The sequence below is a fragment of the Emys orbicularis genome, chromosome 13 (assembly GCF_028017835.1).
Source record: "Emys orbicularis isolate rEmyOrb1 chromosome 13, rEmyOrb1.hap1, whole genome shotgun sequence".
Classification (NCBI taxonomy): Eukaryota; Metazoa; Chordata; order Testudines; family Emydidae; genus Emys; species Emys orbicularis.
Window position 1 is genome coordinate 44,216,519 of NC_088695.1, and position 25,627 is coordinate 44,242,145.

The 25,627-nt window shown below is 43.1% G+C and overlaps 1 protein-coding gene across 2 annotated transcripts; it reads left to right on the top strand.

The window, feature by feature from the left end:
* Window positions 1–25,113, top strand: AXIN2 (axin 2). Of its 2 annotated transcripts, XM_065415833.1 has the most exons (11): window positions 1–824; window positions 7,204–7,344; window positions 14,318–14,420; window positions 16,552–16,692; window positions 16,992–17,479; window positions 17,510–17,515; window positions 17,650–17,832; window positions 18,143–18,373; window positions 19,034–19,129; window positions 20,415–20,582; window positions 24,987–25,113. In XM_065415833.1, exons 1-11 carry the CDS (start codon window positions 1–3, stop codon window positions 25,111–25,113), a joined length of 2,508 nt encoding a protein of 835 aa, XP_065271905.1. The 2 variants fall into 2 exon arrangements, with proteins under 2 accessions (XP_065271905.1, XP_065271906.1); XM_065415834.1 differs by lacking the exons at window positions 17,510–17,515; window positions 17,650–17,832.
* Window positions 25,114–25,627: the final 514 nt, after the last annotated feature.

Sequence of the window (25,627 nt, forward strand, 5' to 3'; positions counted from 1 at the left end):
ATGAGTAGTGCTGTGTTGCTGACTCACCTTCCAGACCCCAGCAGCAACTTCAGGGAAGACGCCCCCCGCCCCCCTGTGCCAGGCGAGGAAGGAGAGACACCATGCCAACAGCCTGCAAGCTCGTTTGTCATGAAAAGCCAAAGCTTCAAGGCCATGTCAATTTCTTCCAACCCAAGGAGGAATGAGGATGGGCTTGGTGAGCCGGAAGGCAGTGCATCTCCAGACTCCCCTCTGGCAAGATGGACCAAATCTCTGCATTCCTTGTTGGGGGATCAAGATGGTGCCTATCTTTTTCGGACCTTCCTGGAAAGAGAGAAATGTGTGGATACCTTAGACTTCTGGTTTGCCTGCAATGGCTTCAGGCAGATGGACCTTAAGGATACCAAAACTTTAAGAGTAGCCAAAGCTATATACAAAAGGTACATTGAGAACAACAGCATTGTCTCCAAGCAGCTCAAGCCTGCCACTAAGACCTATATAAGAGATAGTATCAAGAAGCAGCAGATAGATTCTATAATGTTTGATCAGGCACAGACTGAAATTCAGACTGTGATGGAGGAAAATGCTTACCAGATGTTTTTAACTTCTGATATATACCTCGAATATGTAAGGAGTGGGGGAGAGAATCCTGCTTATATTAACAGCAATGGACTGGGGAGCTTAAAAGTTGTCTGTGGCTATCTCCCAACCTTGAATGAAGAAGAAGAATGGAGCTGTGTGGACTTTAAAAACAAAATCTTGCCTTCTGTAGTTGGGCTATCCAGCAAGACTTTGAGGGTTACAGCAAATGTCAGAGCTACAGAAACGGCTGAGAATGGATACAGGTAAGAAAACTCTATGGAAGAAATGGCCTTTTGTTTTGATTTTAATGACTTTGAGACTATTATTCTTTAAAAGGTTTGAGAAGTGGGTGTTCAGTGTTAGGTAGTTTTAAAACAGAAAGCTAACAACATAAGCCCCCCCCCCCATTTTAAAAATGGTCCAGAAATCCTATTAGTTAAGCATGCCATTGGTAGATTCAACACAGATGCTTATCTCAACCTTAAATATTCAGGTATTTATTTTGTTTTTTTGTTGCTCTTTTCTGAACAGAAGAAACACTGTATTGTGCTGTTAAAGCCTATTGGCTCGTCCGGTGCTTATACACCAAAAACTTCATAGCAACTACATGCATTAATTATTGCAGCAACTTTCAAACGTATTCCGTGTAACGGTAAAGAGCATCTATATAGGCATATGAAAAATGAAACATTAGTTCACCAACTTCACCACTAACCGGTGCTTAAGTTGGTTGGTTACGTGGAATGCAGTTGTGTAATAATGGAGCAGGAAATGTATGCACTTACTACATAGTAAAATGCATGTAAAGTTTGTATGTGTAATATAAAAATCTCTCCCTCTCGTCACATTCATTATTGGTATCATGTCAAAGCCATTCCAGATGGCTTTGAGTCAGTGTATACAAGAGCATAAGATCTTAGCATCATGTATTTAGGGTTATAGTAGGTCTGGTATTCTCTTATTGGCAGTGTGCTTGAAGTCCAACTTACTAAAAGTTGGATCTATGTCTTAATGCCAAGTTCAGAGTGTGTAATGTCTGTTACGCGATACCAGAGGCAAAGTCTTCATTATGCACTTAGGCAGAGAGATTTCTGTGATACTGAGCCCTTCGTTTTGCTGTATGCTTTGTTGAAAAGGTGGAGTGAGGGGGCAAGTAGCCCCTTACAAAATGACCATGATCATATTCCAAATGAGTAAAATTGTCTTCTGAAAACTTATTTTCCCTCCCCAGCCCCTTGTCCCTTCTCCCGCCAGCCTTTCCATTAATGTGAATTGTTGAATAAAGATCTGGGGCAAAGTGATCTGTTTTCAGTTGTATGCTCTGTCTGCTAGCACAGATGCAAGGAGTTTGTTTTTCAGTGTGGTGAGTGTTTGACATCTGGTTTACAGGAATTTTGAGAGCAGTTTCTGTGATTCATGGACTTCAAAGGGCTTCAGGCTTCTATTTCAGTTGTATTCTGCCTCTTAGAGGAGGGTGATTGTAGTGCATCTCTCTGTTCCTTTCCTGCCCTTCAGAGAGGCTGCAGCAGGGTGGCTGTGGTGATCAAAGTGGATCCAGGGACTGTGGGGTTAATTCTTCTCTTACACCTGTGTAAATTTTGTTAGTCTCTAAGGTGCCACAAGTACTCCTGTTCTTTTTGTAAATTTGGAGTGACTCCTCGGACATCTATGGAGTTACTCTCCATCTTACATCGGTTTGACTGGGAGCAGTATTTGGCCCCTTGTCTCTTCTTGAGACCAGCTTTTTAAGTGAAGAGGGAAGGGGCTATAATGCTCTTCCATTCAAGGGAGTTTGCCAGTCTGAGGGCCTAACTGGCAGCCAATTTGTGGGGACTTACAAGTGCTGTGAGCCTCACCCTGTTGCAGGAGTGTCATAGCTCAACAGTCTACTGTTCTCCAGTATTAAACAGTGCTGAGTTGTGATGTTCTGTTATCTTTTGGTCTTCATTGGAATTCAGTGCCCAGTTGGGAATGGATTTTACATTCTACCAGTTGCTTCTGGCTCAAGAGAACTTTTTCACAACCGTGACTAGTGTTGCCTTCCTGGCCAGGAGTACTGATGGCCGTCATGCCTTGAGATTGCAGCTCTTTCAAGTGAAGCATATTTTTTTTTGCTACTTAGATGTCAGATCTGCCCCCAGGAGGTCAGGTGGTGCTATCTGCTTTGATCACCTTCTCTTGCATTTTCAATAGCTTTTTGAATCAAGATCTCTTGACTCCATGGAGAATGCAGAGAGGGAGGTCAAGCTGAGATTCTTCCCAATCCAAAGGCCAGGAAACCTGTTTCCCTCCCCCTCTCCAAGTTATCCTTGTTCAAAGGTGTGTGCGCCCACCAGCTGGTAGCTAAGGGGTGCATGGATGAGTTGTGTATCACTATTCACTGCATTTAGGATTGGAACTGGAGCTTGATAAAGAAGAGTTTTCACGGAGTGGTGGCCAAACCACACCTCCATCCTGGCATGTGTACGATTCAAAGCACTACACAGACTAACTGCCTACATCTGCCACTATCTCCTAATAAATTTCAATTTAAGTATAAATAATAAGACAAAACATAGGATTAGAGTCTGGAGGGAGGGGAAAAAAAGGGAATTTGGTGTGTATTAAGTATTAGTTATATATGTGGGCTCCTGATGTATAATAAATACTTTGAGCTTGTTTCAGATTTCCCCCTCCCCTGAAACACTTCTTTTTTAAAGTATTAGGTGTGTGTCTAATGGTTTTTGTGAGACTGCTACCCTCAAACCATTGAGTTTATGTTGGACCCAGGAATGTAAGATGGAATCTGACCATTATTTATATTTGGTTCTGAATTTATCATGCATATGTTTTATGTACATGGAACTTTAGAGTGCTGCCTTCATAATATATTTTTAGTCAATCCAAGGTGGACTCATCTGCCTCCCATTATGTTCTCTGTTCTAACATCTCTGAGACTGGCCTTGCTTTAAATAAGTTGGGGCTAGCAGATGGCCCTCTGCTGGCTCAAAGTGCTTCCTGTCCTTTGAAAGAACTCGCTGATGGAGCTCATTTTGTGTGAAGTTATTGGAACCAAGTTTGGCTTCAATTATCAAAGTAAATGATGCCATTGTAAAGCTATGCTTGAAGCAGTGTTCCACAGTTAGAGCATGGAAGCTGTGATTAACACCATTTTGCTAATACATATATTTTTAAGGTTTTTTTTTGTTTGTTTTTGTTTTTTTTTACCCCTGTTGTGCAGTGATGTTTGTGTCTCAGTAAAATATTTAGTAAGCTTCAGTCTTGCCTTGAAAAAACGCTGCTTGAGGATTTATTTCTCAGTGTATAAGTCTTTGGTTTAAACTGCCAGACTGATTTTTATTTCAGAGAGCCATAGGTTGACTGTGTGTGTGCTCACCAAAAATCAGGGGTGCTGGAACAATGCGTATAGTGGGGGTGCTGAGAGCCATTAAACCAAACTGTAAACCCATGCCAAAAATCTCCTGAATTGCATTGTTATAACGGGGGATCCAGAAAAGAGCCCCATAAATTCTAGTTGCATTGTAATCCCTCTGTGATTTTTACCCATTGCCTAACATAATGTATAGAGAGCTACATGCTGTGTGTCATCTCATCAAGATAAGAGATAAGAATAGTCTGAGAAACATCAGTCTTCTCCTTGACGCTCCAGAGCAACTGCTACCTGACAGCTGAAAACACTTTGCATATTGAGTTTGAAGATTTTTGTGTATGTGCAGAATCTGCATCAGAGAACTCCACTTTCCATAGGAATTTCAAATCCTTGAAGGCAATGTGCTGCATTACTGGAGTGTGGTCAAGTTTTTAAAAAGTTAATCGTAAAAAAAAAAAAAACCCAGCCCTAATCAGTTTTCTTGAAGTATGTGGGAATTTCTATGTGGGGCGATTCTGAATCTTTTTCTGCCTTTTTTTTTTTTTTTTTTTTTTTTTAAAAGATGATTAAAGACAAAGTAAAAGTATGTGTGTTTTTAAGTTAACCAAGTTCTGAAAGGTGACATTCTTAATTATAACTTGCACAGTGGTTCAGTATCTCTGTGGGGGGAGGCGGGGTCGGTTTTGGAGTACAGTACTCATCAATGAGTTAAACTTGATTCACATAGGGTAGATTAAAAGCTGAATTTAGAGAGATGAAGGTATTTTACACACACTGAACCATCTTTCTATTAAGTGATTAGATAGCACTACTGATTTTTTTAATAGGGTTGCAGCATAAACTATCAAATGATTAATTGCTTCTGTATTAGCATGATTAAATAGCAACACTGAACATGAAATAAAAGGACGGTACTTAAGACTCACTTAAAAGCAGGATTGCTTCAGTACATATGGTGAACATCTTGAAACCGAATACTTTACAATAATAAGCCTAATGGGTCTGGGTTTTGTAGAAGCAAGACATTAAACAGTTTCCAGTAGAGTGATAAAAAGTAGAGGCTTCAGCCTTTCTGTGAGCTACCAAAAACTAGCAGTGGCCTAAAGAATGTCATTGGAACCTTACAAGCTGACTTGTATTAGCAAGAGGGTTGTATTATTTTAAAAGGACACTTTTTTTTTTTTTGGTGGTCGGGTAACTTGGCTTTCATCAGCATGTGGAATTAATTTATCTTTTAAGACTTGACTTCTTTCCTGTGGCATTCCTTACTATCATCTATTTTTTTCATTTAAAAAAAAAAAAGTCTTGATCTTCCCATTGAAATGACTTAGCATGCTTTGGAAAAGAATGTAATCCCAGCTGTGCTTAAATACCTGACTCTTTGCAACAAGGCCTCCTGCAAAGCTCAAGCCTGAAACTGGGGCCTAGAACTTCAGTCATGCTATTTGCAGTAGGGCTCTCATACCAAAGAGGCCCATCTTCTCCCCCCCCTGCTTAAGCCTTTGCGAAGGCTCATGGTTTTCCCCTTGCTAGTGAAACAGAGGAATGCACCACAGCAGGGGAGTAGGGAAAACTTGTTGTTTGTGAGAGAACTGAATTAAGACCACTGAAGAGGTCGAAAGTGGGTAAGTGGGGCAAATGAAACAAAGGGACTAGAGATACTAGCAGGAGGGGAAGTGCCACTTTCCATTAAGGCAGCTGTGCTGCTCACTTAAATCAAGCTGGCCTCATCCAATCCCAGAAGCATGGGGGTGGGGAGTTTGAAAGACCATTTAAAAACCTGCAGAGCATGCTATCCTGTTCCTGAGGCCCCAAGTGCTGTGTAAGTGACCCTAATTATTAAAATCAGCAGACCTTATCAGATAATGAGGTTCTGCTTTGAGACACAAACTCAAAAGCTTAACAGCCAAGACCTGCATTTATATATAAACAAATATACCTCTGGAAACCCCTAGGCACAGACCACTTATCACAGATTGAAAGATTTGTAAATGAATTTACCCTCTTAAAACTTGGAATCATTTTGACCTAAACATTGTCCAGTGGTTAGGTGGTCAGGGCAGCTGGGTTCTCTCCCTACCCTGCAATACTGTGACATGTTAGGTCAGACTTTACAGAAGTGTCTGCTAATACTTGATTTCTCCATTCTTGGATACCCAACTTGAGACACCTAAGGCTGTTTTTTCATCCCTCCCCTAAGGTGCATTGATCTTAATCGGCACTGAGCACTCAGAACTTCTAGGCACCTCGAGGTGTCACTAAAAGTTAAAGTACTCTTGAAAACTGTCTTTGTAGTTTCCCTCTTTGTAAAGGGGGCACCAGGGCACTCACCTTTGTAAAAGCAGTTTGAGATCATATTGTTAAACTGGCTTGTATAAATGCCTATTATTTATTAGTAATTCTAAAGCTTGTCTGATGTCAATGGTTGCAGTCAGTCATCTATGGTGCCTGAAAGGAGAGGTGGTAACATTTTCAAAAGCACCTGAATCCTATTTTCAGAAGAGACTTGGGTATTCGCTCAAGTCCTAATGACTTTCCGTGCACTAAGGGCTAGATTTTTAAAGGTATTTAGGTGCTTCTGAGATTTTCAGAAGCACTCTTTTGAAAATCCCAGTAGGTGCCTAACTATATCTTTAGGCACCTCAATACCGTTAAAAATCAGGCCTCAAATCACTTTTGAAAATGGGATGTTGGGTATGTCTACACAGCAATAAAAGACCTGCAGCATGGCTGAGGCTGGCCTGGGTCCGTTGATTCAGGCTTGTGGGGCTTCAGAGCTAAAAACTGCACTGTAGACGCGCAGCATGGAGCCCAGGCTCTGAAACTCTACAAGGGGGTTGGTGTCTCGGAGCTTGTGCTACAACCCAAGCCTGAATGTCTACTCTGCTATTTTTATCCCTGCAGCCTAAGCCCCTGAGACTCAGTGCTGGGGCTTTTTACTGCAGTGTAGACATATCCTTCGAGTCCCAAATCCCTTAGGTGCGTTTGAAAATCTCGTCCACCAGGTTGATGTTAGTGTTTATGTAGAGAATGGTTGCTGACTGTGTAGTTCTGGGTTCCTCTTAACTCTGTGTTTGCTGTCAAGATAAACTTCTTGTGGACTGTGAGACTAGAAGCATTCTGAGTGTCTATTGGACGTAAAACAGCGGAGGGATAGTTTTTAAAGACTATCATTGTGTCTTACGTACACACCTACCATGAGCGTGACACTAACCTTCTGCGCTTTTTTTCAGATGTAAAAATAATGCGACCACTATTTTGCTTGTCCCTAGGTCATTCAAGAGGAACGATCCTATTAACCCATACCATGTGAATTCTGGCTACGTTTTTGCCCCAGCAACTAGTGCAAATGATAGCGAAATATCTAGTGATGCCCTGACTGATGATTCCATGTCAATGACGGACAGTAGCGTGTAAGTATTCCACTTTAGCAAAGTCCTTTGGAATTTACCTCTTGAAAACTACCTGTGCTGATGTACCACAATGACTTGCCAGCATGACTGTTCTATCATTTTAATACTGCTTCCACTTTTTCCATTGGACGAAATCACTGGAAGGCATCTTAAGCCATCCAGTAGTATTGCTATTTACTCAGATGTCAGAGATATTGGCTGCAGTAACCATGGTGGGTGGTTCTTCCCTTTTTGTTTTTGTTTTTTGCCACTTTGCAACAATTCTCATTTTAATCCTCAACTGAGCAAATGTATGTTCTCCCATGTGCTGAAAGAATAAAATAGAAACACATGAAATGTATTTATAGTTCATCACGCCTTTTTATTTGAAGGCCAAGCCTCCAATAGTATTTGATTTGTCATTTAAAAAAACAACACCACAAAACTTTCTACAGGAATTGCTTTCTGTAATTCGGGTTCACCAGTAATGTCAGAATCAACACTAACAGGGTTACTGACCTGAAGAGACCATAGCTGCACATGACGATCTTTCAGAGAATTGTTTGAATGGAGCTTTATGGATTAAAATGTCAAGAGTCTTAAGAGCCTGTGGAGGAGAGGAAGGATGGTCCTGTGGTTGAAGACCAAGCTTGAGAATCATGAGGTCTGGGCTCTGCCACAGCTGGCTGAATAACCTTGGACAAGTTGCTTAACTTCTAAAATGGGGATAATGACACTTTTTTCCTTCCTCATGGGGGTGTACTGAGACTTAATTCATTAATATCTGTAAAGCACTTTGAGATCATTTGATGAAAGGAAGTATAATTAAGTGCAGGTCATGCCACTGAAATGGACCAAGTCCTTTGGAAAAGGTGTTTGTTAAATAAAGTAGTGTGTTCAAGGCCTTAATCTCATAACTGCAACTCCTTCAATGTCTCTGTTGGATGTGTATAGTGTATATTTCCCCCCCCTAAAGATCTGCTTGCTGGCTTTTTAAAGTCACCAGTCTGCTGCCTGATGATGTACACACACTTTTGTAAAAAAAAGTGCTCTGTTTTCCATTAAACATCCTAGATGTACAAACAGATGCGTTTATTTTATTTTTTTAAAATGCACATGTGTGTTTTGAACTGATATTATGGAAAAAATAGCTTGTTGTCCCACCGGATTCTCTTATTGAACAATATTGGCATTAAATAAAAGAGCTGAATCATAGGGTGACTTCTTTATTTCTTCTTACTGGCTCTAGTTGTATGTGATCATGTGTCAACAGAGCATTCATTGGGTTAGTCATTTCTGGACCAATGTAGGGTCACTTGGGATTCACAGGGCTAGGATTAGACCCTCTCTTCACAGCAATGCCAATTGTAGGCCTTATACAGATGAGAGCACTGAGTGAGAAATAAAGTGCATGGTGGATGAAAGGCTTAACTGAATCGCTTTCAGCCTATTGTTAGTCTAGGGGAGCTTAGAGGGGATAAGAGGGTAGCAGGCCGCTTTGAAATTTACTTGAACAAGTGAATAGGAGCTCCCCATAAAGCAGTGCATGAAAGGAGCCTGGCTGTTTTTTCCTGCCATAACAATAGCCAGTGCAGACTGTGAGGAGCTTGGGGAAGCTTGGCTGATTAAACTGCTGGGAGCTTCAAGTTTTTTTGGGGGGGGCGGGGGCAGGGAAGAATGAGAGAAGAGAGGGCATGTGTGGATTTCAATAGAATGCAGGTTTACATGGTGTTAAGAGACAAACCTAGAAAAGTAATAGTTCCTGCTATAAACTGAGCCAGTCCCTGAATCTTTGAAAGTGCAGGACTCCCTCTAGCCAGACTTACTCTGTGGGGGTGGGAATGGCCCAACTACTGGAAGTGGTGGTGTGTGTGAGGTGTTTTATTTTTCTCGTGTGTGTGCGCGCGTGCGCGTGTGTGCGTGCGGGGCGGTAGAACAGCTAAACTTGCAAAATTACCATAGCTAAGGCCTGATGTAAGTAAAACTGCCTCTACAGAAACGTCAGCAGCTATTGCCAATATTATAATGCAACATGCATAAAATGTCTGGGATTAGTTTTCTTCTCTGCCTTGGATTATGTAGAAAATGGACTTTGCTAGAGATTCTGAAGTCTTTCTAAAAAGTTCTGCTGCGTGGATTCCCACCGTTGTCACAAGCTGTGTCCTGGTGTTTTCTTGCTGCAAGTGGGCAGCTCTCCCTCTTTCACACAAGGCTTTTACTATTAAACCAGTGTAAATGCAAATCAGCTCCTAGTGGAGTTACTCCCTGTTTATACTGATGTAAACTGAAGAGCAGAATTTGTCCCATAAAGCATATGTCAGTCATACCAGTAAAGTGAGGTATGAATTTTATAAAAAACCTTCTAATGAATTGCAACTATAGGTAAGATTGCCAAACAATACACACCCTGTGTGTGTGTGTGTGTGTGTGTTTTAGTTTAGTTTTTTAAATGTCAAGTATAAATTTAATTTTGTAATAGCCACAAAGCATCATGCAAATTTCCCTTTCTTGATTGGGGGAGGGGGAAGAGGAAAGGGGATTTTTTTTTTATTTGCTTATATCTTATTTATGGATTTACTTTGGACACAGGGGAATGCTGCTGAGCGAACTTCAAATATTACCTTATCTTACAAACCAGGCTTTTGATGTTGGCAAGATCAGAGGCTTGTTTCAGAGCCGTTGCCAAATGAAGATGGGAGTGAATGCATATGCGCATGAGTCTGATATTTCAAAGCAGCAGTAAAACTACATTCAGGTTAGGTCAGGCACATCTGAGTCAAAAGGCTAAGATAATTGGCTCAGTTTAAATGGCAGCTGACTGGAAAGAAGATTTCAAACTAGTGTTTCCCCCAGAAAGAGATTGGCTTAGCACCAGGCTGGGTAGCTGAAATGTTTATAATTAAACTATACTATTTAGTGCCTAAACTCTGTAGCTCTTCAGCCCACAGCTTTTAGTAGCCAAGAAATGTGAGTGCATATGTTTACTGCTGGAGAAAGAGAAGAAGGTTATATTGAAATGACCTATTTGAGGAACTCTGTTTTTAAAAACAAAACACAACACCCCCTCCTCGCTCCAAATAGTAATCCTGTGCTATGCTCTATAACATCTGGCAAAGCCTAACCCTTTAAAATAAAAGGCACTTTCTAGTTGTCACTGTGGCCTATACGCATTTCAGCTTCAGATTTTTCTGTAATATCTTTTTCTTATTGCACCCAAGCTGGCTGTAAACTCCCAACTCCAGCTGCATGTCTTGCCTGTAATAAGTGATTGCCCATTCTTGTTTCCCCCTTAAACCTGGCATCATCCCCTGTTCCTCATTTTATGTGGAAGGCCTACATTTAAAAAGCAGACATCAAACAAACTACAAAATTGTCTCTTCCTTCTTTAGAAGGCCTGACTCTCCCAAGGCTACTAAGTAACCTTCCGATCTCAGTGAAATGTCTTTCCTTTTTTAAAAACTGTATCTTGTACCTTGTTACAAGCTGTATGAGCAAGGAGCTGATCCTGACTCGTGTAACTGCATTGAAGAGAGAATCGGGCTCCCTTCTCCCTAGCCCATGTTGGTGTCATCTTTTCCGTACCTTTTCTGCAGTTATCCATGACACATACGCCCCACCCCTTTGTTGTCTTCCACCTGCAGCTATCTCATTGTGGCTCTGAATAAGCCTGACCATGACAGGAGAGGTGTTCGTATGCTTGTTTCCAAGCCAGTGTTGTCAGTTGTCCGACAGCTGCCTTTGCTGCTCTTAAAGAACAAAGGTACCATGCTTGGAAAATCCTGGCTGCTTATTGACTGAAAATGGTGCTGACTCAAAATTCTTACATGACACGAAAGTGGTTAACTTTAAACCAACCCAAACCAGGCACGTCTAAGTGGAGATGGAAGTTCTGTCCTACAGTCACTTTTTGTGGCTGATAGGGGAGAGATGCCTTTTTACTATGAGGCAAATCATCCCGGTTTGGTAGGAGCTACATCCCCGTGGGAAGCACTGCAACTCTGTAAATTCCAGCTTGCTTTCCATTACTGCCCCCATGGCTGGAGCTGAAGGTCTGGCCTCCAAAGGCTGTCGTCCCCAAAGCTGGAGCACGGAGTGTTTTGGAGGGATCCGTCAGACGTGGAAGGGACTGGCAGCAGAGCTGTCCTTCTAGCCCTCGCCACAGAATGCCGTGGCCAAGATAAGCAGGACTGGGGTGAGCTGTTCAGGTTGTAGATTTCTGCTGATTTTGGAGGGGAGCAATGCTATAGACAGTGGTTCCGTTCCCTCCCTCAGCTATCCCCTCTCAGTCCTTGGAGCCCTGAACTTGTGGGCTTCAGGCAGGGATGTTGCAGGACAGGCTTATCTTCTACCTCACCCCACCTCCCCTCCATCCATTCTGTTGCAGTTGGGTTAGTGTTTGTGCAGGCTTCAGTGTGTGTGTGTTATGTACAGTACTAGCCCAGGCAGGTGGATACTTGACATGACGTGGAATTTCTGTCAAATAATACGAAAGCAGACAGTCTTACTCTGGTGGAAAAGATGCAGGGGGTCTTTAATTCCTCTGTATGGAAAGTCTCATTTAAAACATCCTCACCTCGGTAACCCTCCAAGAACAAAATCCCTCTCATCCAATCCACGTGATGAGCATTGACCTCCTTCCCCCTCTGCCCCCATAACTGCTGCTCAACCTGGCTACAACCCAACCCCTACTCATGTGTTGTTGCGAGGGGCAGGGCCTCCAAACCAAGTTCAATAGATATTTTCATACTTTTATTGCCCCTTCTTTCATAATGAGCATAAATGTTTAGTGCTTGCAATAATAACTGATAACCCCGGTCGTGGTACGGAACAGTGCAGACAGATGCTATGCGTGATTCTCCAGAGTGTGTTCCCATATGGGGCTCTGTGCAGACCTATCTGAGGCAGAATTGAAGGCAGATTTTCATTAGGAACTGAACTGAGCACCCTAAACTCACTTTGCTTGTGACATAGCCAATGTCTCCAGTGATGATTGTCCACCCTGTTAAACATTGCCCCAAACATCTCTTCTCTTGACCAATGCTCTGTTCTGTCTGGATTTTCCAAAGTTTCAAACAATAAACTGGTTTGACCTTTTTCGTCAGTCTTTGCTACTCCGTATCACTTGTGAATTAGTTGCTTTGTAATGGAAACTTAGAAAGCACTAGGCCAAGACTTTCACAGATGACTAGGGGTTGTGCGCCTCAACATTTGGGTACTCAACTCAAGAAACTACAATGGGGCCTGCTTTCCTCCATGTCCCCCCTATCCCCTTGGGGGTGGATGCTTGGCACTTTCTGAAAATTTGGCCTCTTCAAATTGTCTCAGGCTGGGCACCCAAACATTGAAGAATGCACATGCACCTGCACACGAAAAGAATCACTGGTCACTTTTTGGAAAAATCTTGGCCTTAGTCCTTTCACTGTTGTGAGAGTGGGAAGTGCCATGCTACCATAATGGTGGTGGATCTTAAAATGGGGTTTGTGTGAGAGAGAGGGAGTGGTGTGAGGGTTTTTTTTTTTTGGGTGGGGGGTGGGGAAGGAAAAGAGGGGTTGTATGGGAGGGGAGATGGTACAGAAAGGGAGAAGTGCATAATAGTCTTTTCACTGGCTGTGAGTGGAATATATATTTTACTCTTCTATAGGTCCTTACATCTAAGGACTTCAGAGCACTCTACAAATATTAATACTCAGGTGTTACCTCCCTATCCAACATGGTGCTGTATTATCTCTTATGGATTTGGGGGGGTGGGGTGGAGAGACTGGAGCACAAAGACCATGGTTGCGCCTCAAATTTATGGGAAATCTGAGACTAGAACTCATGATTAGTAGTCATGCTTTTCAAACACTGGACTATCCCTGCTCAAAGTTCATTTATTCATGGAGGATAAATCCATCAATGGCTATTAGCCAGGATGCAAAACCATGCTCTGAAGTGTCCCTAAACTCTCTCCCCCAAAAGCTGGGAATGGGCGACATGGGATGGATCACTTGATGATTACTTGTTCTGTTCATTCCCTCGGAAGCACCTGGCATTGGCCACTGTCAGAAGACAGGATACTGGGCTAGATGGACCTTTGGTCTGATCCAGTCTGGCTGTTCTTATATTCTTAATACTAATGTGGGTAAATCTTTGCATGACTAGATGACAGCATACCTCATTGCTAGAGAAAAATGATTGCTTCTGCTCTCGTGATGGCAATCTTCATAGCTCTTCTCACTTGGTCTGGGGATATTTTTGGGTTTTTTTTGTTTGATTGCTTTATTCCAATGGGCTGACGTAGCCAAGAAGAAGAAGGATGTCCCATAGCTTTAGGAGCCTGTGTTCTGTTGCTGCACCTTGTCGTGACTTTACTGGGTTGTGCATGACCACCTCGAAGGCAGAAAAGGCATCTTGGGTCCCACCTGGGGGGGAGCCCTTTGTGACCAATCATTTTGTTATCTTATCTGCATAGTGTTGGCAATCTATGAAGTGCTTTAGACCTAATAGCCCCCCTACAGTCTATGGTGACATACAGAACAAGTGTAAGGAGTGTGTGAAACCTATTACTGGAAGGCCCCAGTCCAGTAAACTGCTGTGTACAGGCAGAGCCCTGTTGAAGTCAATGGGACTCAGCAGGGATCTAGCCACATTCAGATGCCTACACGAAGGGGGACGGAGCTTGCTCTGCAGCTCTTGCTCAGCTACTGAACATCCAGGCCTAGTGACTAAGGCTTGGTTTCTTTTTTCAGAGGCATTAAACATCCATAGACTTATTGACTTCAGTTGGAGTCCTCAGTGCTCAGGACTTCTGAAAATCAGGCCCCTCAGTCTGTTTAGATTATTTCAAAGAACATGGAGGGGGCTTGCTGGGAACAGTAAAATGATTAGATAATTTTGAATTCTGTCTTCTGTTTTGGAAAGTACTTGCAATGGTCCATCGGTTTACAGCATAATAAGTTGAAATAAATAGGCCTAGGATATCCTGGTTGACTGTGACTTGTCTTTCCATTTGCAGAGATGGAATCCCTCCTTATAGACTTGGGAGCAAGAAGCAGCTCCAGAGGGAAATGCATCGTAGCGTTAAGGCCAATGGTCAAGTTTCTCTACCTCATTTTCCGGTAAGTCTGATGCAGAGTCCTCTGAAAAATGGCTGGAGAGAAGGCCCTCTAATAATGCTAGACATTGCAACACCTGGAAGAGACTGGGAGAAATCATTGCAGGTTTACAGGGAAGGGAGGAAAATGGCTTCCTTCTCATCCGCTTGTTGCATCCTTTTGTCTCTGAATGCAAAGATTGACAGCTTCAAGAAGAGAAGCTAATAGATGGGTCAGCTCTTCAGCTTGAGTCAATAGAGCTACAGAAACCCAGAGGACCTGGCTTATTATTCTTACTGCCATTGGCTTGAGGTCTTTGGGCTTATTCTGTAAACATATAAACCCCAAACATCAGCTTAAAACACTCCTGAAAAGTTTGCTTGCATAGGGTTGCATTGGTCACTGGTTGGGTTCTGTGTAAGGTTTTTTGCCTTTCTCTGGATCGTTGACTAGAGCTCACCTTCTAGGTTCAAGCTGGGAGCACCCCATCTGGTTGATTGTATAGACATGAACATGGCTGCGCGGGTCCTTCCTGTCTAAATCTAACCTTCTCCCCCTCCCCCACCACCACTTTCACACCTTCTGTGCTCTGATGAGGGTTGTGTTTTGCTTTTCCTGTACTGCCCCAAGACTTCAAAAACACAGTTGGCAGTTAATAGGATTTACTAGCTTCTCAAAAGAGAGAGATTGGTAGTCAGTATGTGCCTTCTAACAATAATAATAAAAAACTTTATCTGCCTTGGTTTTGAGGAAATCCAGTTCTTCTAGTTGTGTTGCTCCTGAAAACTAACTCATTGACTTGTTGATTCAGTGCAGACTTCAGGAAGGTGCTGCTGGTTCTTGCAGTGAATAAACTGTTTACACAGACAAGAAGAAACATATCTTGTCTTGAGATTAATATTCCAAAATTCCTCTTTCTTAAGCAGCAAGACATTTTAGATACTGTTTCTGGTGTGTGTGTGTGGGGGGGGGGGGATGTTGGATTGAATGGGGATTTTATTTTTTGGAAGGGAGGGTGTTCTTCACCCCCTTCTATAAAGAAAGTTCTGTAGCCTGAGCTTGTAAATTAGATTATTTTGTCCCAGGGCGTGCAAATCGACTTTCTCTGTAAGGCAGTGCTTTGATCAGGGACTGAATAGAGCTGGCTTGTGTAAGAGTGACAATTTCCAGCAGAGTGGCCTTTTTCTACCCTCACATCATTTCTGGAGCTAAGTGGTTGTCGGAGAGAGGCCCTGCCTCATCTGGTGGGTAGTACGTGAAAGAGTTGGCAGTTCAGCTTTCTGCTTCAAAAAAAAGGGGGGGGGGCAGAGGGAAGCTAGGGGTGAGGGCGAAGAGTGGGGTGTGTTTGGGGGGAGAAGATGACAGGAAGGAGGAGGAAGAACTCTGGTGGGTGGTTTCTCTTTCTTTTCTCCCATGTTTGCTTCTTTTGGCAGAAATTCTCGTTTGCCTTTTTATATTCTGCACTTGATTTGGAGATGTTCCCTTTTTCCCTTGATAGATCTGCTTGAGGCAGCCAAGCTCAGCAGTGTACCACTACTAGCCTGCAGCAGCTTTCTTCATTTTCTGTACAAAGAGATTGGGGGGGGGGGGGAAGAGGGAGATCTAGGACACTGTTGAGACAACACTACCTCAAAGGTGCCCAGTGTGTAGCCAGGAAATAAATTACCAGCACTTCTCTGATCTGCAACTGTTTGACTTTTTTTTCCCTCCCTTTTTCTCCCCCATCTTATTTTTTTTAAATTCCAACTCCTTTCTGTTTATACTCACTTTATTCCTTCAGTTAAAGGCTCTCCCTCCCACCTCAGAGGTTTTTTTTTTATTATTTGATGTTTGACAACAGTCTTTGAAGATTTTCTACTTCAGAGTAGCTACTGATGGGCTGGTTGTACTACAGAGAGAACAAGCGGGGTTCCTCGGAGTGCGACCAACTGCTCCTGCCGAAGGCAAACGCTAGTGGGAAGGATGTCACTCCATGAGGCCACAGCACTAGCTCATAAAAATCCAGAGCAGGCGATGCCTACTTGCGGTAGTCTCTTCATCCAAACATGGAGACACAACAAGCATAGTGGGGCCAGAAATGCTGCTCCAGCTAAGCTTCTGCAGCTTGCACTGCCTGCTAAACATGACTTACCCCTTTTGTCCCTGCTCTGTGTAGAGAACCCACCGTCTTCCTAAGGAAATGACCCCTGTGGAACCAGCTACCTTTGCGGCTGAACTGATATCCCGGTTGGAAAAGCTGAAGCAAGAACAAGAAACGATGGATAGTCTGGAGGAGAGGCTACAGCAAATCAAAGAGGTAGGAGGATTAACCCCTCCGGCGCCAGTGTGGTGCTTGGAGCCTGCTGATCCGACATCTTTCTTGGGGCTGGGAGGGAGCGGCATAGCCTGTCTGCACTTAGTGTAAAGGAAGACCACTTTTCTTTGTAAGCTGTATGTTGCATGCTTTAATGATCTGTCCTCAGTACCGGTGTGTCTGCTGTCCAGCAGCAATGCAAGCTCTGCTTTCCCCGCTAGCCTAGTGGGAAGAGCCCCTGTTCCAGTGCAGCTGGTGCCCTGTGCTTTTTATTTATTTCTTACTAATGTTGCACCTTCAAGGAAGAAGAGAAGGAGGGATCAGAGCTACCTGCCAACACGCAGACCAATCGGGAGGCAGCAACCACTCAGCATCAGCAGCACTCACTCACTCTCCTGCCATCCGGCAGCTACGAGGAGGACCCGCAGGCGATCCTGGATGACCATCTATCGCGAGTGTTGAAGACTCCCGGCTGCCAGTCACCCGGCATGGGGCGGCACAGCCCCCGCTCCCACTCCCCGGACCGCCTCCCAGGAGGCAAGCCACAGCCGAGCACGGCATCGCCAGCTGCCTGCACTCTCATCAGTAAAGGATTTATCACCAAGCAGACCACCAAGCACGTCCACCACCACTACATCCACCACCACACCATCCCCAAGACTAAAGAGCAGATAGAAGCCGAGGCAGCACAGCGGGTCCAGTGCTTCTGTCCTGGGGGCAGCGACTCCAACTGCTATTCGAAATGCAAGAGCCACTCGAAAGGGACGGAGCTTCCGCTGGAGCAGTTTGGGTAAGTTACAGGAGTTTATTTTTCAGTAAGAGGGAGGTGGGCTTGATTTAGAAAACCAGGTGGAATTAGCCCCTTAAAAACATTGGGAAGTGTGGTCATGACACGAGCCCAGGATATTAACGGTGCCTGCTCGGGGCGGGGAACCCTGTCCCCTGGTGTCTCATCCTTAGCAAACCCGGCACGCTGACGAAGAGGAATGGCAAAGTAACAGATGGCGTCGCCCTGCCGGCCGGGGAAGTAGGGCTATCCGCAATGCCCGGGCTCCAGCTACCTGGGGGCGAGGCGGATCGGTCACAGAACGTCTGGCAGTGGATGCTGGAGAGCGAGAGACAAAATAAGCACAAGCCTCATAGGTAAATATACAGCTGTCTACAGCAATATCGCTCCCGGTAAATATTTATATATTACATAGGCTGTCTATTTTTACAATCGCTAAAAACAAATGAGACTCTGCTCCTCCGGTTTAATATAAAAGCCATTCTGCAGAACCAGAAAAACCACAAAAATGTCATGTTTTTGGCAGTAAACCCTTTTCATGTTATGACAGACTTTGGGGAGGGAGCGAGCAGAATAGGAGCTGCTATTGAAGTCATATTTTCCAGCTTTTATAAGCCGGTTCCTTTCCTCTTCTCTTCCTCCCCCCTGCCCCACTCCGCCCCCCAGCACACAAAGCACAAAGAAGGCCTACAATTTGGAGTCCACCAAAGGGATCCCCAGTGAGCGCCCGGCCCGCCATCACCTGTGGGGGAACAGCAATCACTCACGCGGGGCACAGCCTGCCCACCCGTTCGTCCAGGATCCCACCATGCCCCCGCTGACCCCGCCCAACACCCTCGCCCAGCTGGAGGAAGCCTGCCGCAGGCTAGCGGAAGTGTCCAAGCCTCAGAAACAAAGGTAACTACAAAGGGGAATGGCGGGGAGGGGGAGTGAAAAGTCTCCTTAACTTTTCCAGCCCTGAGTGCCTCATTTTATTCGTTCTCTCTGATAGGCAGACGCCCCCTGCTGGGAATGGGTGTGAATCACCAATATGGCTTTCTTTAGGAGGAGCCTTATTTCAGGCTGCTTGTTTCCTTCTTCCCGCAGGCTCCCCGCCATCTCCCAAGGGGCATTACTGGCTGGCAGGCAGGTGAACTTAGCAAGCTAACAGTAGACATCCAGGTAGCTAGAAATTTTATGTGATGTGCATGTAGCCTTGCCTTCCACTGTAGGAAGAGGTCCAGATTTGTAATGGGAGGTGAGAAAGGGGAGGCATTGCCACAAAACATAACTTAAGCCCCGAAGGTGAATTGTTTTTGTTTCGTTTTGTTTTGTTTCTCCTCAGTCCTCAATAGTTTGAATTCCACGTTCTGCCTCTCACTATCACAATGTGTTGAATTAGGTTGTTTATCGTGCATTTGGATACGGAAGGGGAAATTAGTCCATAGCATTCTTAATTCTTCCTTTTGATTGTGTTTTGATGCAAAGAGGGAACTTAATGGCCTACAGAAGACTTCAATTAAGAAGATGTATTTTAACTTAATTTTGTTTGTTTGTTTGTTTATCCCCCAACTTCAGATGTTCAACCTCAAATCAGCAGAGGGATCGAAACCACTCATCCGCTGTTCAGGGAGGAAATGCCCCTTTTTGCAATGCAAGTCTAACTACAGAAGAGTATGTACATATATACATTCCATGTATTTCCACGGCTTTTAACTATACTTGCATTAAATAGATGGCACTTTGAAAATAGAAGACATTTTTATATCTGAAGTTTAGTCTTTCAAACATACTTTTGTTCTCTTTCTTTAATAAAAAAAAAAAAAAAAAAAAAGAGAGAAATTTTCAAATCTTGTTTCTGGTTCTTTTTAACTTGCATTCCTGTAAAGTGGACAAAGATTGGATTAGTCTAATTACAGGATGGTTCTTTTAACAAGAAATCTGCTACAGAGAGGTCTAAAATGGCCTAAATAATTAAAGTTTTCTTTTTTACCCTCTTCATCTTAAGCAATGAGCAATGTTTGAAGTCCAGACTAAGCCACCTGACTAGAGTCTTTCATTTTTAATTGGTTGACCTTAAATCCGCCAGCTGTCTTTGCTAGGAGCTTTTTTTTCTGAAGCCACTCTACAAAGACTTAGAACAAATTAGGAAGACTACATTACTGTGGACTAACACTTTGTGACCTTTTGACATGCCAAGTATACATTGCCTCAGAAGTAGTTCTGGATTTAGCTACATGGCATTCACTGCACTGTTGCTATTTTGTTATGTAGTAATTTTTTATTATTCTTTAAGAAGTGTTCCTCATTTCAAGTAACAAGGTCCACTTTATTTTTGCCTGGTTGTTCACGGCTACAGTAATGCTACCTGTGCATTCGGGACAAGTAATCTTAGTGCTTTGAGCAGTTTTTGAATGGCAGGCTTTGAAATTCCAGCAACACCCATTAACGAGTGTATACCTGGAGCGAAATAACTAAACTGTTATTCTCTGCCATATAATTTGCATGAATGAAAATGGTGCGAGTTATCTTTGTGACCTTTGAAGGCCAGACATGCAATAGTTAATTTGGCTTAATGGGAATGTGTTTAGCATAATGGTTAGCGCCCTAACCACTGGGGGTTACTGTTTGAGCCTCAGCAGACCATGTGATCTCTGTCCCTCATCCATAAAATGGGAACAGTTCCCTGTTGCACAGGTGTGCTCTGAGGCATAGTTCATGAATGTGCCTCAGCTGCTTAGAGAGCCTCTTATTATTTGTATTAGCACAGCACCTAGAAGCGGGCCAGGACCCTGTTGTGTTAAGTGCTATACAAACCTGGCACATACGTTTGCCTTCATTGCATCGGACTTTCAAATCGAACCCGGCATCAATCTGGTTGCCATTGTCTATAGTAGAAATATTGGATTTCAGTGAAGTCTGTTTCCAAATAAGAAACATGCTTTGTTTTTTGTTGCAGTCACAAAGAGCCAAAGAAACTCCCAGTGGTTCATGCCTCCCAGTCCAGCGAGTTGGTTGTCACTTATTTTTTCTGTGGAGAAGAAATACCCTACAGGAGGATGTTAAAGGCCCAGAGCCTGACACTTGGGCACTTTAAAGAGCAGCTGAGCAAAAAGGGAAATTATAGGTAAGAATCTCGTGGTTTCTTTCGTCTGCTGAGACTATGAACCAAAATAACCAGCAAATATGTTTCTGCAAACTCGCCCACAAGTAAAAACTTACAGCACCTTTTTCGGGAGGTTGGCTGCACTGGCTCACTCAACTCTTTTCTGTCCTTTTTCTACTCCCCCACCAAAGCCAGGGTGGTTTAGAGAGACAGGTTTGGGTACTATGTTGCTGAACTTGGCCTTGTCTCATGGGTCAGTGAGCTTGGTTGATGTCCCCCCGATGTCTGTCCCCCAAGAATTGCATAAGAGAACACTGATTGGCCATGGGCAGCTATTGCCTACATGCTGACTCCCACAAAAAGGAAAGATGCTCTTGTGGTTACGGGGTTGGGCTGGGACTCTGAGAGATCTAGGTTCAGTTCCCTCTACCTCTGACTTCCGGCCAGACCTTGAGTTTAATCTATCGGTGGCTCCATTCCCCATCTATAATGGGGATAATGGCACTTCTCCGCTTCACAGGGGCGTTAATGTTTGTGAGGCACTTGGCCTCCTTTGGCAGAGCCTCCACATAAGTAAGGTAGGTTCATTCTGGGGTTGGGGATGTGAGAGATGCTTTCAGGAATTTTGTTTTCAACCTAGTTGAGTTCCTGCAGATGCTCTTGGCCTGTTTCTAAGCGCCTTTCAGTTAGAAATACCAAGCCTTGGAGGGTCCTGTGGCACCTTTAAGACTAACAGAAGTATTGGGAGCATAAGCTTTCGTGGGTAAGAACCTCACTTCTTCAGATGCAAGGAAAGCTTATGCTCCCAATACTTCTGTTAGTCTTAAAGGTGCCACAGGACCCTCTGTTGCTTTTTACAGATTCAGACTAACACGGCTACCCCTCTGATACTTGAAGCCTTGGAGGATGAATTCCATTGAATGACACTTAAAAAACAAACAAAAAAACCCCCCTATCTTCCCGCTCCTCCTTATAGCCACCCATATGAATATAAGGAATTCTAATGGTCTAAGATTGTGTCTGATATCTGCGGCTTAGAAGCCAGTTTCCCCTGTTTGCTGCCTTTTTGTAACGTTCATTCCAATTACAGTGGCTTTGTCCTCAGTTATTTTTTACTGTATTAGCCAAACGGATCTGATCAGTAATGAACTGACCATGTCCTATCGGTCGACGAGGCTCTTTCATCTGTACAAAGGAAACAGCCAGGTTTAAGTATTTTTAAATTTTGTTTTGAATTCGGCACTCCTCCCAGGTGCCAGAGGGCGCCCTCTGGAGACAGAAGTCACAGAAATGTCAAAATAGTACAACTTTCCCCAGGTGGCCCCACCAGTGAATCTTCACTGGCTTTGAAAGGTCCACTAGAGTCTAGTCACCTGGTGGGTTTCTGTTTTACGTAGATGCTTGTCCAGTGGGGCTGGGGTTTGAGACCCCCATATTCCCCGTCCCTCCCAACTGCCTTCGGATGGCAACAGCTTGTAATTGCTACCAACTTGAGCTGGATCTGAACTGGCAACCAAGCAGTGCAAAGGAGGTCTCTCCTATTACCCCGTTCTCTCAACAGTCATTTAGTGCCTCCAGAACATCTCATACGGTTTCCTATGAAATTCTTTCTTGTGATGCTGGGGTGCTTGAATAGGATATTAAAACTTCTGTGGCCTTAAAGCCCCTGCAGGTGTAATTATTTGTGCCTTGTCAGACTGTAATTACTTTAGAAAATGTTTTTAAGTGACTGACAAGGATGAAACAATGTTTTGCTTAGATCTCTCCCCTTTACACCTGGGTAAAGACAATACAGAAATTTATAAAAGGAACTTGGGTACGTGCCCAGTATTTTATCTTGCACAGACACAAGGTGAAACTAATTACACAAATGTGTGTACCTCCAGGGAATCATTTTGATCTAAGCTTTGACTTTTGGCTGGACTTTGAGTGAAACTGCAGGTGACCTTCAGGGAAGAGGGCCATGCTACCCAGAGTAGAGTGAGTGTGTGTCTGTCTGTCTGTGCTGGGGGGGCAGTAACTAGACTGCTTTGGTCACATCTGGCATTGATTTCTTTTTAAGGCACACTTAATAAGCATGTCTTTGAAGCTTTTGCCTTTCATTTAATGCACAAAGACGTGCATAAATGGTCGACTCTCAAAATTCTTTATTGATTGAATCAGTTTGCAACATGGGTACCTAAAAGCTCTATTATTGCTCCCTTTTCAATGCCAAAGTCATGTGTCCGACTATGCAGTGGGATATTCACCCAGCACATTGTGTTTCAGTCTTTTTCTTAATAAATAAATAAAATAAAAAAAATTTAATGCTGATGGCGTTAACAAAAAACAAACACACACACACAAACTGGGTGGTGTCGGGTAATCTTAACATGGCAGCAGTTCAAAACAGAACAGCAACACCAGGCCTGCTAGATTCTATTGGTGCCAGATGTCGGGGGGGGGGGGGGGGGGGAGAAACAGAGCTTGCCACATAAAACATGTTTGAATGGAAAGCCCATTTCTGTGAGCAAATAAGTGCAGAGCGACTTGTTTGAAGATGATGTGGGGGAGGATATTGCTTTGCTTCTCTCTCTCTCTCTCTCTCTCTGTGTGAAATAAGGTTGTAATTATGTAAAAGGTCATAGTGTGTTTTCTTAAATAAAGATTCAGTGTTCAAACAAACACAAAATTTTTTGTAAACACCAGCAGAGTTTGTTTGTGGGAAGTTATTGGGAAAGCAGGCTGCTCCCTGAAAGAGGGGTGGGGATGGGGAAAGCGGGGGAGAAAGTCCTTAAAACTCATTCACATTTTTTTGCCTTTTGGTTTTGTTTTGGGCTTACTGGCTCATGGAATTACAGCTCTGACCTGCACCATTAAAGTCAGTGGGAGCTTTGCCATTGACTTTAGTGAGTGTGGGTTCAAACTCTCTATGAAGAACTTAAATAAGAGCTATTTTCATGACCGAACCATTAAAAACACGATGCTGTACATCAGTCCAACTGGGAATGACTTTAAAAAAACCCAAGTAAATGTACCTTGACTAAATGTAGCTGTTTCACTCACCCCTCTTCTCTCCCTACCTAATTTAGCTCGCCTTAAAAAATAAATTTAAAAACTTCTTGTTACTGGGTGTTTAGTTTTTAAATATTATTTGTATAGCAAACTCATTATTTTAAAACTGCTAAAGCCCAATCCATGTTTTTAATAAAGTGAAAAATCCAAGTTAAATTTTGGGGGATCCTCCTATAAAAGTTATGACCTTTAACCCTTGTTTGAAAATTACGGAGCAGGCGATTTTTTTTTTTTTTTTAATCTTATCTGATGAGGATTTTCTTTTGCTGGTGATCAGATCACAAAGTGCTTTTTAAAGAGCGCGAGAGAGCAGAGCAGGGCAGATCGGAGGAGGTGTGTGGTAGCAGACGGGCAGGCTCCTTAAATGCTAACCTTCTGAATGGAAGCCCTTCATTTGTGCATATGCAATTAAGCAGCCTTCGAAGGAAGAATGCTAGAAAAGGGATAAAAGGAACCTTTAATCAAGAAGCTGAACGGTCTAATTCGGGATAATAGAGGGGTCCTTACTGTTTGACACAAGAGGGGTGGGGGCGCTTTTTGTCTGGGTGAGCATTGGCTTCATGATCTAACGACCCAGAGCAAAAGAGAAGGAATGCAGGACACTTCTACTTGACCTTCCAGTGTCAAATATTGCAAGCTTGACCAAGATTGCTCTTTGCATGCGACCAGTAGGAAGCATCCGAGAACAAACACAGCCATATCTGTAACTTAAAAGTGGATGCATGGTTTTAGTTTTGTTAAATGCAAGGCACCCTGTTTCACAAACTGGACTAAGGGAGAAATGCCACATACTTAGTCTTGTTTTGCAGAAAGCATGTGACAGACTTTGAGTTACTGTTTTTTTTGTTTTTTTTCCTAAAAAGCCTTTTTTAATAAAAGCTTCTCAATGCCATATTGTGCTCCAGAATTTATGCATGAAAGAAAGGAGAACAAAAACTAGTTTTTTATTTTGTTAAGTAAGATGTTTGGCCAGAGATTGCTCTGCTTTTTATTTTCTCTTCTTGAAAATATCTGCTGCCAACATGTATAACTTGTTCAAGGCACTGTCCCTGAGGTGCCCTATTTTATTAAGTAGTATACTCCATTCCTTTGCTCTTGTTCCTCAAATGCTGCTTCTTTAGCGCTGCTTGGGCTGGCTGCAGTTGCATCCATTCTAAATCGAATATTGGCAGATGCATGCAAACAGATCACTTGTGAGTTATGGAGGATTTTAATGGTATTGGACCCGATTTTCTTTCTTGGTTATCTTGTTACACTCATGTGAAAGGAGAATTGGACCCTTTGTTGGAAATGTTTGCTGCTGTTATCTAAAAAGAATTGTAAAGTAACACTTCATTATTTAAACTGCTTCCTCCCCCCCTTCTCCCTCAGGTATTATTTCAAAAAAGCAAGCAACGAATTTGACTGTGGTGCAGTTTTTGAAGAAATTTGGGAAGACGACACAATTCTGCCCATGTATGAAGGAAGGATTCTTGGGAAAGTAGAGAGGATTGATTGATGGCATCTGTGTTTCTTTAACGCAACCTAAGCTAAAGATGTCTTTGGACACGCAACAACAACAAAAACTTTGAAGGAAAGTTTTGAACCAATGAAGAAGAAAGTGAGGCCGATGAAGACTTTGCCAAATTAGCCTTAGAGAAAAAAAATGGCATTTATTATTCATGAGTTGGGTACTGAGATGATAAAAAAACAACAACCCTGAACTATTTATTAAAAACATGACCACTGTTGGCTATTGAAGATGCAGACCATGTTTGAGAGACTTCCATACATAATATATGACTTCCTGGGGATCTGAAATCTATGGACTAAGAGAAACTGTGTATAGCTTACCTTACCAGTAATCCTTATTGATATTTATTGAACAGTCTGTTTTCCCTTAAGTCCAGTTTATGGATATGCTGCTTTAACAATGGTGAAAAGAGGGGATGTGGGGGGAGAGGGGGAAAGAGTTGAAGGGGTTATTTTTTGTCCCACAAGCTACAACTTGGGAGTTCAGCTCTAGGAGTGCA

Excerpts from the sequence above, each read along its gene's own strand:
- AXIN2 (XM_065415833.1), top strand. The coding sequence starts at position 1 with ATGAGTAGTGCTGTGTTGCTGACTCACCTTCCAGACCCCAGCAGCAAC. Across the intron at positions 16,693-16,991 it reads GGCTACAGCAAATCAAAGAG|GAAGAAGAGAAGGAGGGATC; the intron begins GTAGGAGGATTA and ends TGCACCTTCAAG. Across the intron at positions 19,130-20,414 it reads GCAAGTCTAACTACAGAAGA|TCACAAAGAGCCAAAGAAAC; the intron begins GTATGTACATAT and ends TTTTTGTTGCAG.